At 45.7% G+C, this 14,641-nt stretch overlaps 1 protein-coding gene across 1 annotated transcript in view; it reads right to left on the bottom strand.

Moving 5' to 3' along the window:
* The window catches only part of BLK (BLK proto-oncogene, Src family tyrosine kinase), a 34,381-nt gene extending 21,325 nt beyond the window's left edge, over positions 1-13,056 (bottom strand). Inside the window, exons 1-3 of the mRNA XM_005146403.4 lie at positions 12,977-13,056; positions 4,863-4,962; positions 2,726-2,774 (exon numbers count right to left, since the gene is read on the bottom strand). Of these exons, the coding sequence (XP_005146460.3) occupies positions 2,726-2,774; positions 4,863-4,962; positions 12,977-13,056 (229 nt within the window). The remainder of the gene's footprint in view (positions 1-2,725; positions 2,775-4,862; positions 4,963-12,976) is intronic.
* Between the last annotated feature and the right edge of the window lie 1,585 nt (positions 13,057-14,641).

Here is a 14,641-nt window from a genome sequence, read left to right as displayed (position 1 = left end):
AGGATCATCTGGTCCAACCTTTCTGGGCAATGCATGACCTAGACTAGATGTCCCAGCACCCTGTCCAGCTGAATCTTAACAGTGTCCAATGCTGGAGAGTCCACCAATTCCCTGGGGTAGATTATGCCAACAGCCGATTGTATCAGACCAAAACTCATAACATTTTGTTAGAAAATCTGAATATTTTGGGTAATTCCCTCTTATTTTCTTCCCTTTCTTGTTTTTGATTAGAAGTGCCCATTTTTAATGAAGTTTTAATTTCTTGCTGATAAATCAGCCTTTTCAGTAGAAACAATCCCTCCTTTTCCCAATGAAGCTCAAGGCCACATTTCTGACAACATTCCTTTCAAACTCAAATCCATATTCAGAGAGCAGCAATAGAAAAGACTAAGAGATTCGATGATAATCTTCAGATGTCTCAAAAGACTTCAATTTCAAGAGCATGCTAAGCTCCCACCCCCTGAAAATCAGTCCTATTCATATTATGGTTAGCCAAAATCAAGGGAAGAGGTAGAAGCTGCAGTTTCTCAATTAGAAGAAATGACATTGCAAAGAGACCAACTCTTTTTGCTGTTACAGCTTATTATAATACCTGAGGACAAGCACCCAAACCAGCCAACTCCCTCTATCAGCAGTACTGAAATCCAGCTGTGAGCAGTTGCAGAGCAAGGGCAGGGTTATTCTTCCTATCTGCTACGTCTTATCTACCCAATGCAATCGAACAGCAGCAGCTGTAGCACTGGAGCTGTTGGGTTTGGGGACCACCATCCTGGGACAGGATTTTGCTGTACTGGGGGCCTTAGAGGTGCAGAATTAAACATAAGTTTTGACGCTATACAGATATAGAACTGACTGTAAACACATCACAAGTGCTTAGGGAACCATGTTAAGATGAATGAGAGACTCACAGGATGGAAGAACCCACCCCAAGTGGAAAGTTAATTGGCAATGCTGCCAGCACTTCAGTTGAGTCCAGAGCTTGGCACTCCTTGCTTGCCTTTGTGTTATTTCTATTAAGATAAATAACATCAGGAAGAATTAGGCTTTTGTTGGGCTAATATAAAAGAAATACATGATTTCTGATACAGTGGTGTGAAAACTTGAAACTGTGAAACAAGTTCCGTGACACTGAGATCAGACAAAAAAAATCAAAATGCCAAGAATTCAGAGAAAAAAGAAAAGCAACCCACCACCGCCTAACAACACAAGAAAACAAGGGAAAAAGAAGGTATTCATTTTAGATTCCATGCCACACTTCCGTAGTCAATAATTTTGCCTCATTGAATTTGAACTGCTCCCACAAAATTTAATTCAGCTTTTTGACTTTTTTGTATGATTGAATTGTCTGGATTTTGTGCTTTCTCTATCTACTCAATTGGATTTCCTTCTTTCTTGACAATACAGTAGATATCTCAAATATCTTGCATGGCTCCTATCAGCCCATTTTGCCACAGAGGACAGAATCAGATATAGCAAGCATCATTTCTGTAAGCTCAGGCATTGGCAGAGAAAAATAAGAAGTGCCCCAGCCTGTCAGTGTGAATATTCCTCCAAAACTGGAACTGAACCTTACAAGCCAAAGTATTTTTGAGAGCTGAAAATGGCTAACACGGTGCTTTATGTGTTTTATAGCATCTTTCCACTTCTGCCTTCTGGCATGAAGCAGAAGTAAAAGCCACCTTCTGTTGTGCTTCCCACCACAGTGAGGAGGTTGATAAAAACCCTGTGAAACTGGCAGTGCGGGCTCAGTTGTGGAGGCAGGAGAGCACAGCCGCTTAGGAATGTGTCGGCATGTCGTGAAAACAATTTTGCCAAAGAAAACATGGTTTCTTGAAAAAGAAGGAATTCCCATGGAAACACACCTGATTCACATGGTTGAGGAGCTACACGTCCCAGAAATTTGGCCCGTAACAAATGTCAGTTCTGAAAAGCATTCCGACTTTGCAGGAGTTCCTATGTCTGCCCCATGGCAGAAACTCCCTCATCATCCTTTACTCATACCCTGTCTCCACTAAACTACACTTTTGTCACATTGGGAACTTCTGTGTGTTGCTAACTGCTTTCTTCCAAGCTTCCACTATTTTTTGCCTTCTTCTAATTCTCTCTTTCTGTCCTTAATCTGCAAAATGTCTTTAAACAGAAACATATACAAGTTGTTGTCAGGAGCTGGGCAGAGGTAGCCGAGGTTTTCCTGCTAAAAGGAAATAATTTACCAACCACCATCTGCGACCTGCAGATAATTGCAGAGGTAGATGAAGCCAGCAAACAGTCTCCAAGCAGGGGCTCTGCGCATCCTTATTTTATACTCTTTCCTTTCTTCTTGCTCTCTCTGTTGTCTCTCTGGGTTTTCTGATGCCTGCTATTTCCTCTGAAATTTTCAGCTGGCTGGATACATCATCCAGAAGTTGTCGCGCTACAGACAGGGCAGCAGACAGAGAAATCTCACACAGTTGATGTCTCAGATCTCACTTTGCTCAACCAGTGAAGGAGTGCTTTTCCCTCTTAATTTCTTTGATGAGCAGGGGAAACTGGCAGCTACAGTCAGTGATGTAAACTAAACCTTCCAAGGCACACTGATAAACTCCCCGCCTGCCAGTGCTACAGATACAGAAACCACACGCCTGAGACATGACGGCTTGCTCTCAAGACTTGCTGCTGGGGGACCACCACCTTGCAAACCCCCACGGGAAGGCAAAGAAAACAGTAACAGAGCTAAGAGTCTTACCTTGTACAGATGCTTGGCTTAGATGGGAGATGCTGACAAATTGTCTGCCCTTAGGTAGAAATAGAAAGAAAAAAAGAAGACATTTGTTACTTTGCTGTGTTTGCAGGGGGACCTGCTCTCTGCTTCAGAGATGAGCAGGAGTCTGAACTGAGCATTCTGTAGTCAATTAACAGCTCCTGCTCCTGGCTGTGTACGTGTCGTGATGGCTTTAGCATATTTTACCTTGACATATTCTTTGATGTCTTGACTGTCAGCTTGAATAATCCTTGGCTTCCCTCCAAATAAAGGAATGAATCTGCTATACACTCATTTGGACCATGGTCTATCTAACTCTTCTTATTCCCTCATGCCAGATTTCAGATTGATGTGCCATGAGACATGAGTGATCTTGTTGAGAAATTACAATTGTAATATTATTTGAAGCAGAAAACCAGGGATATTCTTTGCCATAATTATCCCTGGGATTGTGGAATATCCTTTGCTCAGGAATATGTTCAGAAAATGGAGGCAGTGACCATATTGGCAAATTAAACAGCAGCAAGGTACTGCAACTCACCTAGGCACACCCTTAAAATGCTGACATGATCCTTAGTCTGGCTTGCCTTAGAACCTGATAGTGGCCAGTTGACCATAAACCACTCCTAATCAACAGTTGGGATACAACCACCTTGTTTCATGGGCTAAGAGATTTATTGTGTAAATGACTCGCTGAGCTCCATTTGCCTCTCTACTCAGCTTCAAACACCAGTCCTGGGAACAGGACCTAGTGACTAGAGTGGGTGTTTGACCACTAACAGTATTTTTATACACTTGCAAAGGAGTGAACTACAGATGCTGAGTTAGAAGCATCAAGTATTTCCTGTCCACACCACTGCTGGACTCCTATTTAACAGCAGTGTGTGGGGAGAGCTTCTCACCCACTGCCCTTTCTAATTTAACTGAAAGAAATATGGACTTCCCCTGACATGTGAGAACTTAGTGCCTGTGGCAAAAAAAAATGAGTGTCAGAAGGTGATTGATGATACTGTATCTACACTGAGAGCAGCTCCTCTCTCCAGTGAGCTGGAGAGAAGGAAATGAAGGAAAAGAACATCTTCTTGTTCAATCTTGTTCAATCCAACATCCATGAAAACTGGACTTCATAACCATGGGAGAACTTGGGAACTAAGCTAAAGGAGTGAAAAACATCTCCACCTGCCTTCAAAAGAAATTATAGGCAATTCCTCCGCCTCTCAGAGCTCAAGACCCAAGAACGTTTTCACATGACACTATCACCTTTTATGCTGGCTGCTGGATGCACTGCTGACAAGGGCAACTGAGAACAACTTAATGTCTTCTGTACAGCAACACACATAGATAAAATGATTTCTGAAGTTTAAACAAAGAGTTTGAAATCTCCTAAATACTGACCCACTGTCTTCCTGATCTGTGTCCATGCAAGCACAGGTCACATGAATTCAAAGGGAGCAGCAGATCCTTAGCATTCCTCATTCTCAGCCCACCCTAACACAGGTTAGCTGTAGAACCTCTTTAGAGCACCTGTTGTCCCCCTGATGGTAAAGTCTCCATCATGGTTTGCAGCTTTGTATCTCAGCCTGAATCTGACCTATCTTTGTGCCGTTTGCAAGTCAGCAACATCAGCTAGGGCTGCAGACTGCTGAGGGCACTGTCTAAAAGATATGGGCTCAACTTGATGGGCTTGTGACCAAGAGATGCAGAACACACTGCACCTTCTCTCCCTGTGTCCTGCCCTGCACCCCTGTCCAGCCCACACAAAGAGTCGTGCCAGGTTCAACATGACATGCTCTTTCAGACCACCACCATCCCTAGCTCATGCAGACAACTCACAGCAACAGCATATCCCCAAAGAGAAAATGGCATCCTCTTTGACAGAGTAAAAGCTCAGAATGAGAAAGGCTCGGCTGGATAGTTCACCCCATATTAAGAAGCTCTTAGGAGGAAACCACGAATGAATATCTGTTTTCTGCCCTTTGGACAGTATTTCCCAATTGGTGACCAAATTTTAGGATGTAGAAATACTCAAGTTCCTGCTGGCACACACAAATACTGCCTGCATCACTCCAGACACTAAGTGAACCTGTAGAGGATCAAAAAGGACACAAAACTGCAGGCTTACCTTGAGTGGCGCAGAAAGTTTACTCTTGCTTTTGGGGTTGCTTCCAGAGGCATGTTTTTCATTGGACATCAACTGACTTTTGCTCCCAAGCAACCCCATCCTGGAAGGAAGACCAGAAAATGCTTTTCAATTAGACTGTTTCTGGGAAAGAGGCAGGCATTAAGGGGCAAAACTGTATTCTCATTCATGAAGAACAAGTTGGAGATGAGAATTCAGGAAATCAGGCAGAGAAGAGTCTAAAATCATCCTGTTCTACAGTCCTCCTACTACCTTGGAACTTGCGTTTGTGTTCCTGTGCAACTCTGGTGTTTCACACTTCGCAGGTAAGACTCAGACAGACACTACAGGTCACCAGAAAGAAACTGGAGCAAATGACTGCTTTGGGTATGGCCCCTCTCCAATGCAGAGATCTCCAGCTGTCATTGAGCAGCTGGGTGATGCCACATACAGGCCCTGCTGGAGGGTTGAAGAGGTGGTGCTGGAGAACCTGGAGCATATCCCTGTGCACTTCATGTGTACCAGTTCTTCAGGAGAGTCACACAGACCCTGGAACAAGTCATACTCATGCTGCTCAGTGCATTCCCTGGGTCATGTCCTTCCCATACAGCAAGAGCAGCATGCAGATGTGGTAGCTATCTGCATCTACCGTTCCTCATGCTTAAGCAGCACAGATGCATACTCAACTTGTCTATGAAGGCATGGGACTTTATGCAATACTTTGGAGGACTGCAAGAAGCTTAGGGAGTCAAATGTGGTGTAACTTGCATCCATCCCGCCTGCAAAGTGTGGGCCTAGGGCTTGACTCAGTCATCCACACGCAACGTTCTAGTACCTTTTGATGTGCCCTGGGTTCTCATAACGTGTAGGTCTCCATACATCATGGATTATGTTTCCCAACCCTATGTGAGTGTTTCAGGCCTGCTGGACACTTCAAGGATCACCAGGCACAGATGTATCAAACCCTTTCCATGGATGATCCTCTGGTCTGCACTAAGGTTTCCACACTCATGCTTGAGGGATCATTTAAATTGCAGCTCAGAAATGTAATTTCAGCTCTGGTCAATAATTCTAACATAATACTGGCTCTGGATAGTCAAGATAGACAGCCAAACCATGGCAAACCAGCCTACTCTGCCCCCTGAAAAAGCAGGGAACAGTTGAAGCCAGCACTACTTAAGTGCTGTTGCCATGAGTATATGAGTTATCTACACCATCGAGCAGCAAAGTCTGCATCAGACCCTTCTTTGAACCAAAGGCATTGAAAGGTGTGGGCTACATGTCTGAAACCTGAGTACTTGTAGCTGAACAAAGACATGTTGGCTCCTATTCTTGCCAAATTACCTGGAGGTCTGCAATGAACATGGAGAATCCAGGACTGGAGGTCCAGGGATCAATATGGTTAGTCAGTTCCCCCAAAAGTCAGCCTGGCACTGTGTTGTGATAGTCAAACTCCAACAGATGTGTTCAGAAAAGCTTCCAGCAAACCAGACTTGTGGGAAAAAATATTCCCATAAAAGCAACTTTTTTCCTTTCTAGCACATTATCTAATATTTCAAAAACTGGGACTCTGAAATTAGGTTTCTATATATATATATATTAGAGGTTTTTTTTTTAAATTATCTTCTCCCTTCTGTCTTGTTTTCACTTTCACTGGCAAAGTGAGCAAACTGGAAGGAATTGGTGAAATATTTCTGCCCAGGGAAGTTGTGAATGCTCCACCCCTGGCGGTGTTCAAGGCTGGAATGGACAGAGCATTGGGTGATATGGTTTAGTGTGAGGTGTCAGTGCCTATGGCGGGGGGGTGGTACTGGATGATCGTAAGGTCCTTTCCAACCCTAAGTATTCTGATTCTGTGATTCCATGAAATATTTCAGGATAACCCAGTACACGTTTCCCCCACTCCCAGTAAAAATGTTTTCAGCATCCAAACTTTTCTGAGCTTTTCTTTAAACTGATTTTATGGATGACCCATCCCTGTATACCCAGGTTTCAGCACCACTCTGGGCACTAACAGTCAGAGAGGAAGTTTCCCCCACTGAATCAGCCACAGCGTTTCCTGCAGCAAGTTCATTTTAATTTGGCAGCGTGCCTTACAGGTTCAACCAGCGTTTGCTTTGCTTAGAAAACCTGGTTGTCATGCGATGATATGTGATTTATTAAGTAAGTGAGCTTTTCCCACTCTTCCACTTGCAAATTGGTAGAAGATATCCTTGTGCCAGGATTTCTGATTCTGAATGTTGTTATTTGCCAGGATAGTGATAGTATTTGGAGTTCCTTTTTCATCCAGGGAACTGAAAGGTATCATTTTAAGTCAAGGCAAAAGAGATACAGATTTGGCAATTGCTGTCTTTTTGGCAGAGTTAGAAGATATGACATATAGCACGAGTCAGTAATATGTTTTGATCGTCAGTCATGTCATGAGGATGATTTTATGAGAGGACAGATGGACCACCTACATGATGGTGGATGCATGTTTTGGGGTTTTGTGTTGCTCCCAGTGACAGCCCTGGTGGAGCAGAATGGAAAAGGACATGGAGGAAGGTCAACCTCAGCAAGTCCCACCAGGGGTCTGTGGCCATCCCAACTCCCCTGACAGGGTTTGAGAGGAGTGGGGACCATGCCCTAACCTAGGCATCTCATAGAATCATAGAACTGTTAGGTTGGCAAGGACTTCGAGATCATCCAGTTCCAACCCCTGCCACAGGCAGGGACACCTTCCACTGGACCAGGTTGCTCCAAGCCCTGTCCAACCTGGCCTTGAACACTGCCAGGAATGGGGCATTCGTAACTTCCTTGGGCAACCTGTTCCAGTGCTTCACCACTGTCCCTGCTTCACCACTGTCCCTGCAGCGCTCCTGTGTTCATGAGGACACTGCAACCCTTTCTGCACTGTGCTGAGGCTGGAAACACCTCTCTGCATGCTTACACAAGCTGAGCTTTCACCCCACACACTTGTGTCTAAGACACATCCGTACAAAGCAGCACAGAAACATGAACGACAAGTCCCAGCATGGGTGGGAAATGGAACCAGTTCTCTGGTTCCCACAGAGGTCACTTGCTCCCACACACACACAGAAGTTGTTAGCACAGCTCTGGCTATTCACAGTCCCTGTGAAATCTGCTGGTCACACTCTCCAGGTTGCCTCTGCAGCCTTTGCCAGCCAACGCATCTATCCTTCATGCCGGCAGCTGGTTTACAAACTCCCCAAACAGTACTGCAGACAAACGTTGTCAGATGTGGAGAGCTGCTGCCGAGCTCCCAGCCTGCAGCCAATGGAGCTTTCTGTTTTCTTTTAAAGTAATATTTTTCTTCCCAAAAAAGGTGGCTCAGTTGAACGTATGTGGCTGAGTTGAATGTATATTGCTGAGTTGAATGTATATGGCTGAGTTGAATGTATATGGTTGAGTTGAGAGTAAATTGTTCCACGGTGTTTCTGCTTCTGATTAATGCTTTTTAAAATTAGCTTCACAATAAAAAAGAGAAAGCTGATAGTAGTTCTCCCAGCTTTTGTCGTTTTCTTTTTTCCAGTGGAAAAGAGCACTGAGGGAAGAAAAGTAACTCAGAAAAGCATTAAAATTTGCTGTTGCGAGCTTGCAGTTCTTCACATCTAAAAATGTTGGTTTATACGTAATAACGGGGAGTGGGGAAGCTTGTGTCCTCAACTTTACTCAGGTTAAAAAAAAAACAAAATAGAACAAAAAAGGATTCAAGGCAACACAAAGTTTTTCCATACACTTAAAATGTTTTAGCAAAAAACAGTCCAGCTTAGCTGCTGGTAAGTTACAGAGCCACAGAATCATCAGGGTTGGAAGAAACCTCTGGAGATCATCAAGTCCAACCGCCCTGTCAAAGCAGGACTGCCTAGAGCAGGTTACACAGGAATGTGTTCAGGAAGGTTTTGAGTATCTCCAGAGAGGGAGACTCCACAACCTCCTGTTCCAGTGCTGTCAGCCTCAATGAAAAGATGTTCTTCCGTATGTTGAGGTGAAACTTCTTGTTTTAGTTTATGGCCATTAAGTTTTGCTTAAAGGTATTTTATGCAGAAGTCTTCCTGGGAGACTCAAGCAAGCCTCTGTGAAGAAGGCAATAAGCACCAGGACAGTGAGCTCAGTGTATAATCCAGCTCTGAACGTGTGCGGGACAGACATGCATGTCACAGCAACACTGAATGCTTGCATAGGACCTCTAACACAAGCTGTGTGCTCCATGTCACAAGATGAAAGCACGTTAATCTCAGTAACCTTCAGAGGGGCAGTTTGAGGGACATTTCAGCTAGAGAGAGCTGGATGCGGGTACAGATGTTGCTGCAGCAACAGCCCCAAGGGAGGTTTTCTGAAGATCCCACCACAATGCCCTGCTCCAGAAACACTTCCACTGGTATTTGGGCAGCATCTTCATAGTGAATAGGAGAGGATATGACTAAATGTCCTATCACACAGCTGCCTTCAAAGAGAGCTGGAGAACATACCCTACAGGAGCAACCCATCAAGCTTAACTTGGAACTCCAGGGGACCAAGGTCAAGAGAGGCAGACACAAGTCTTTGTTGACCAGAGTTTGGAGACCTGACTTGCCCCTGTGCTTGGCATGTTTTGAATGCCAGGGTGGTCTAAACCAACAGGGCAGTGTCAAATTGCACTTACTCTTTTTTGTTGCAGCACATCAGAGATTAGGGTGTAGGTACTTGGACTAAGCCAAGCACTGCAAGCATTTGCAATCGCATCTTTACAGTAAGCAGCCCTGCATCATAAGCGCACCATCTCCTGTGGCTGGCTGGTTTCCACTGCCAGAGCAAGAGAGCTCAAAAGGTGTTTCTGATGTGCATGCGGCACCATCTTCTGCAAAAAGGACGTGGATGACATGGACAAACAGCCTTGGGATTGCATGGGCGGATGTGGGGGAAAAACAAGACAGAACCTAGCAGAAAAGCAGAAGTCTCGGCTCATCATTTGCCTCACCCTCATGAAACTGTGCCATGGAAAAATAGGTTAAGACCCAAGCAAGCCAATAGTATTTCACTGTGAGGGCCTCTCCAAAACCACCCCCAAGCCCACCGAAATCACGAAATGAGCCCCCTTTCCATTCAGATTTCAGGGTGGGTCCAATAAAGCATTTTCATAGTTCACCAAGATTAGATATCTCACTTCATCATAAAACTTCAGAATGACATTTTTTTAAGAAAAATCTTTTTTAGAAGGAAGTGGCATTAAAAACCCTAAAGGAAATACTTTGAAAATGCAGATATAGCCAATTATGAAGAGTTTTAATTGCTGGATTTTTCTTTGTAAATCTGCCCCCTTCCAGAAAGAATTGCTGAAATCAACTCACTTTGGATACAATAATAAAACTATTCCAGATTTACATTTCTGCATCAATGAGGAGCAAACAAATTCAATAGAAAAAGAAACCCCCAGTTCTAGGCACATTCCAGATGCATTTAATTCTCTTTTTCCTCAACAAAATAGCTCTTCAATACATCTCCTGGCCTGGAAACTTTGGATTACTTTGCAAGATACAGAAGAGGAGAATTACTGAAGATCTTGGTGAGATCAACTACTTACATAGGAAAGAAGATTTGCTACCAAAGTATTTTCTATTGTGGCTGTTTTCTGCTTTTGCTGGGTTCTGGTCAAGTTCTTTTAAATCTTTTTAGTGTTTAGCCGCTTTGTTGGTAGGAGGTTGTTAGAAGACAGCTAAAACAAGTGTGCTATTCCATAAACAGCACTGACCATGCAGAAGGTCTTCTGCAGAGGCTACAGCTACCATCCTCTAGGACACATTGGCCAAAGTCTTGTTGAGGATCTCTCCCTTCATGCAGGAGAACAGCGGACCTCCTGTGACTGTACACACAGCACTGGGTCTGCAGCTAATGTCAGGGTGGTTTTCATAGCTAAAAGGTGCTGCTCATTAGGACCAGGCTGTGGAGGAGCAATTATAGCAATGCAGAAAGTCCCTGTGAAGAGCTGGAGAGCCCAGAGCAAGAAATGTCATGGTTTATGCTGAGGAGTGAAGCAGATATCTGCTTTGCATGTTGCATCCTTGCTGGAGAATGGGCAATACCCTACAGGCAACATTCAGATCCCATCCAGTCTTGGTCCTCATTGGATAAATACATCAAGTTGTATTTGTGCTTGCATTGAAGCCTCATTAAAACACACTAGCCTGTCTAAATCATCACTAAGGGAGCATAAAGGGCAATCCCAGGATCATCCTGGCTCCTCAGCTAATGATGGTGAGGTGTTAATGTCAGTGCTGTCCTGCTGCAGCCTTTAGCACAGCCAGTGTGGCCAAATGGATCTGTTCTCTGTCAATCAAAGGCAGATGGAGAACAAATCTACCCCCTTCTCCTTGGCAAATGAGATTGGAGCCCATTGGCTTATTTTGGGATCTTTTCCTGCAGCTCTAGCCAGCTTGCCCTTTCTGCCCTGAAGCACCACCTGTCTTAGACCATGCTTTGCAGGTGAACCTGGCCCACACAAACTAAGCAGAACATCTGCCTCTTTCAGGACTTTCTAAAGAGCTGGGACACCCCATGGGAGAAGGCTGTGTGTGAGGCTGGGGGGTGGAAGCGCACAGATTTACAAGATCCTGAATTTAAGCAGATGCAAAAGGTTTATTGACAAGAGGGGAAAAAAAAAGAAGAAATAAAAGATAGTAAAAGCTTCTTGCTCTCTCCAGAAGCAGAATACAGCTTCCTGTTGCCAGAATGGTCGTTCACTAACCAAAACATCTGTCTGGAGGAAAAATGGCTGCTTACATTGAGCACTTCGCCCTGCTGGAACCTGGCAGATGCTCTACTGAGCTACAGGATACTGGCCAGGAAGCAGAAGAAGAGCTCAGGGTCCCAGAGGGAGGAAGAGCAGGGGGGAAGACTGCTTATCCCACCCCCCTTTAACATGCTTTCCTCATGAGCTCACCCCAGGTGATGCATCAGTCTGGTGGGATGTCTGATGGGGATGGTTCTGCAGGGAGGCAGGATGACCTGGGAAGCAGGGAAAGAGAAGGATGGGGCCAAGAGGAGCAGGCATATCTATTAGTGTACATGGAGCATCTCTGGGGTTCTTCAGGTGTGAGAGGTTTTATCACAAAACTGCATTGATCAACAGAAATGTCTGCAGTGGCTGGAATTTCAACCCAAATTTGACCTCAAACCTACCTGCTGCCAGACGTGGCACTGTGGACCACACTTGTAGAGCAGGCTATGGGTGAGTTGAAGCACAGTAGGGAAAAATCCCCTCTGCAGGCCACCCCTACATGACATCTAAGTCCTATGGAAGTGGGCACAGGCCGTGTTTGCTTGGCCTGAATCCCCGATGCTTTGTTTCATGGCACTTCGAGGGCTCTGTAGGGGTGTGGGAAGGTCCTGGCCCTCACAGCCCTGGCGACATTGAGGAGGTGGATGGGATGTTCCTCCACATCTCTACACATCTCTGCCCCTGGTAAAGGCCCTTCCTGAAGGCCCTGATTCCCAGAGGCTGCCTCTTCATAGCAAGAGGACATCATTTCATTGGACACATTAGCCATGTCCCAAGAGGAGCAGTCAAGCTGGCAGCAGGCTTGTGGTCAGGCATTCGGTGCTGTCAGGGACCTCCTCCTTGGATCAGGTCTCAGAGGGAATGATGTTCCCTCCCACCATCCTCATATGAGGCAAAGGGCTGTAAGGAAAGATGTACATCTCCAATTCCCCACCTGAGCACCTCCAAATACATGTCAGAAATAGCTGCTGGATGCCAGAGCGCTTCCCCTACTCATCACTGTGCCCAGCTCCAGCCAGCCTTCCCCACACATATGCCTTCTCTTTCCCCAAGGCCCTGGGGGGACGGGAGAGGATGGAGGTATCAGGGTGTTCATGCCTGGCACTTACTTGTCCTACTCTCCATTCTCAGTAAACCAAGGGAATGTCATTCTTGCAAACCATCCCTCGGGGCTGGATCTTAGCAGCCATTGGGTAGTGCCCCCATTATCTCTCTACCCCACAGATCTTATGGAAAGGAAGCAGAAGGAGGACATTATGTGAAGGAGGCATAAGAGAAGGGAGGAGGACAGAGAAAAACCTCCTGGGCTTCTCCCCACCCTCAGGGGGATGTGGATCTGGGTGGGATGTTCCCTACTTGCCTGCTTCCTACGCTGCTGCTCCGGGAGACGCGATCCAAGGATGGACGAGCCACCGGTCCGACCCATGACAGATGCTCCATGGGGCTGAGGGCCCTTGCAGTATTTCCCAGTTAAAGACCTCTGGCTCCCACCACATCCACACCATCCATGGGAATGACTGCAGGAGCAGCCTGATTTTGCCAATGCGTTTAATGGGCTTTCTTTTTTTAATCAGGTCTTTGTGTCAGAACCGGCTCTTTTCTCCCCCCCCAAGGATTCCTTGCTCTATTTTGAATATAAAACTGATCATGCAGGAGGGGGTGGGAATTGCACTTCCCAGACAACCTCGCCAATGAAAATAGCAGTGAGGAAAGAGAGAAACCCAAAGAGCACCCAGACATGAAAACCAGCAAAACCCACAAGCTATTAACAGCCGTCATTAAAAACAGCTACAATGACTGTGAATGGATTGTGTTTCCACTATGCAAACCACCAAATTTTAGGGAACAGCTGAACAAACTGGCTTTGCAATGCTCCTTCCTTTCTGTTATTAGAAAAAGACCCTTTTCAGATTAAATGCATCTCATTCTAGTGAGCCCCAACCCTCTATTCAACCAAAGCAGTGTGGTCTAATGAATGAAGGCCTGGATAGGGACTTGTGGGTGACTCTGAGGAAGTCACTTTCTCACTCTGCCTCAGTGTGTTCAATAGGAAAACTGAAATGCCTCTGTCTTAGGAGATGAATATTGTAAAAGAAGTGGGATTTGATTCTATAGATTCCTGAGGTTTCCCATAGGGTGCATGAAAAGCTGTCTTCTCTTGGGTGTTTTCAATGTATTTCCTTTGGCTGCTGCAGAGACGAGGCCCCAAAAAAACACGGTATAAACATCTGTGGGTAACTACATGACATCATATTTGCATTATATGTGGTAGCAGGAGGGAAGGGATGCCTGGTCCCAGCCAGCTCCAGGCTGCAGTGACCTCGCACTGAGGAGGACAAACACAAACCATCATCCACAGAGTGTGATGCATGCACAGCCTAAAGTTTGCCCACACGCTGGTCATGTTGTTTACAGGAAGAAAGGCTTTGCAGAGCACATCTAAGCTGAGGTCAAGGCAGAGGACCTTTACAAAGGACGAGATGAGGTTGGCTGAGGCCATGATGCTGTGTGGGATGGGAGCACCAGGGTGTATGTGCCTAGTGCCTCAGTGCTGCTCATGGGGCCATGAAGTGTCTTCCCTGGTAAACTGCTACCATACACATGGCATGGAAATCAGCCTTGGCTCTGCAGCTGTGCTCCAGGCAAAGGAAGAAAGCTCCACGGAGGGATGAAAGATTCTCTGGGCCATAAGCAGGGGTCTGCAAGTGCTGGGGGTCACACCATGCCTCTTACCCCAGTGGGTCAGCAGAGGGTGACTGTGAAGACAACCAGGGCAGACACCCACCCCATCACCCCTCAGCCAGGTGTGCTGGCCTCCTTTTGCATACCAGAGAGATACAGAAATGAGGAAGCCCTTGAAGATTCATCAAACTTGCATTTCACCTGCTCAGCTGTCCTCCAGCGAAGGGCAGTGGAGAGGCATGTAGGTGGTCAGGTTGGGGCTGGGGAAGGAGAGGTTAGCTGAGTGCTTTGAGCTTTAGAGCAGTGGCTCATCCATTGGTGAAGAGCACATCTGAGGTACCTG

The sequence above is a fragment of the Melopsittacus undulatus genome, chromosome 3 (genome assembly GCF_012275295.1).
Source record: "Melopsittacus undulatus isolate bMelUnd1 chromosome 3, bMelUnd1.mat.Z, whole genome shotgun sequence".
In the NCBI taxonomy this organism is placed as follows: Eukaryota; Metazoa; Chordata; class Aves; order Psittaciformes; family Psittaculidae; genus Melopsittacus; species Melopsittacus undulatus.
Note: the sequence above shows the minus strand (reverse complement) of the source record. Positions and strands in the feature narration are given on the sequence as shown.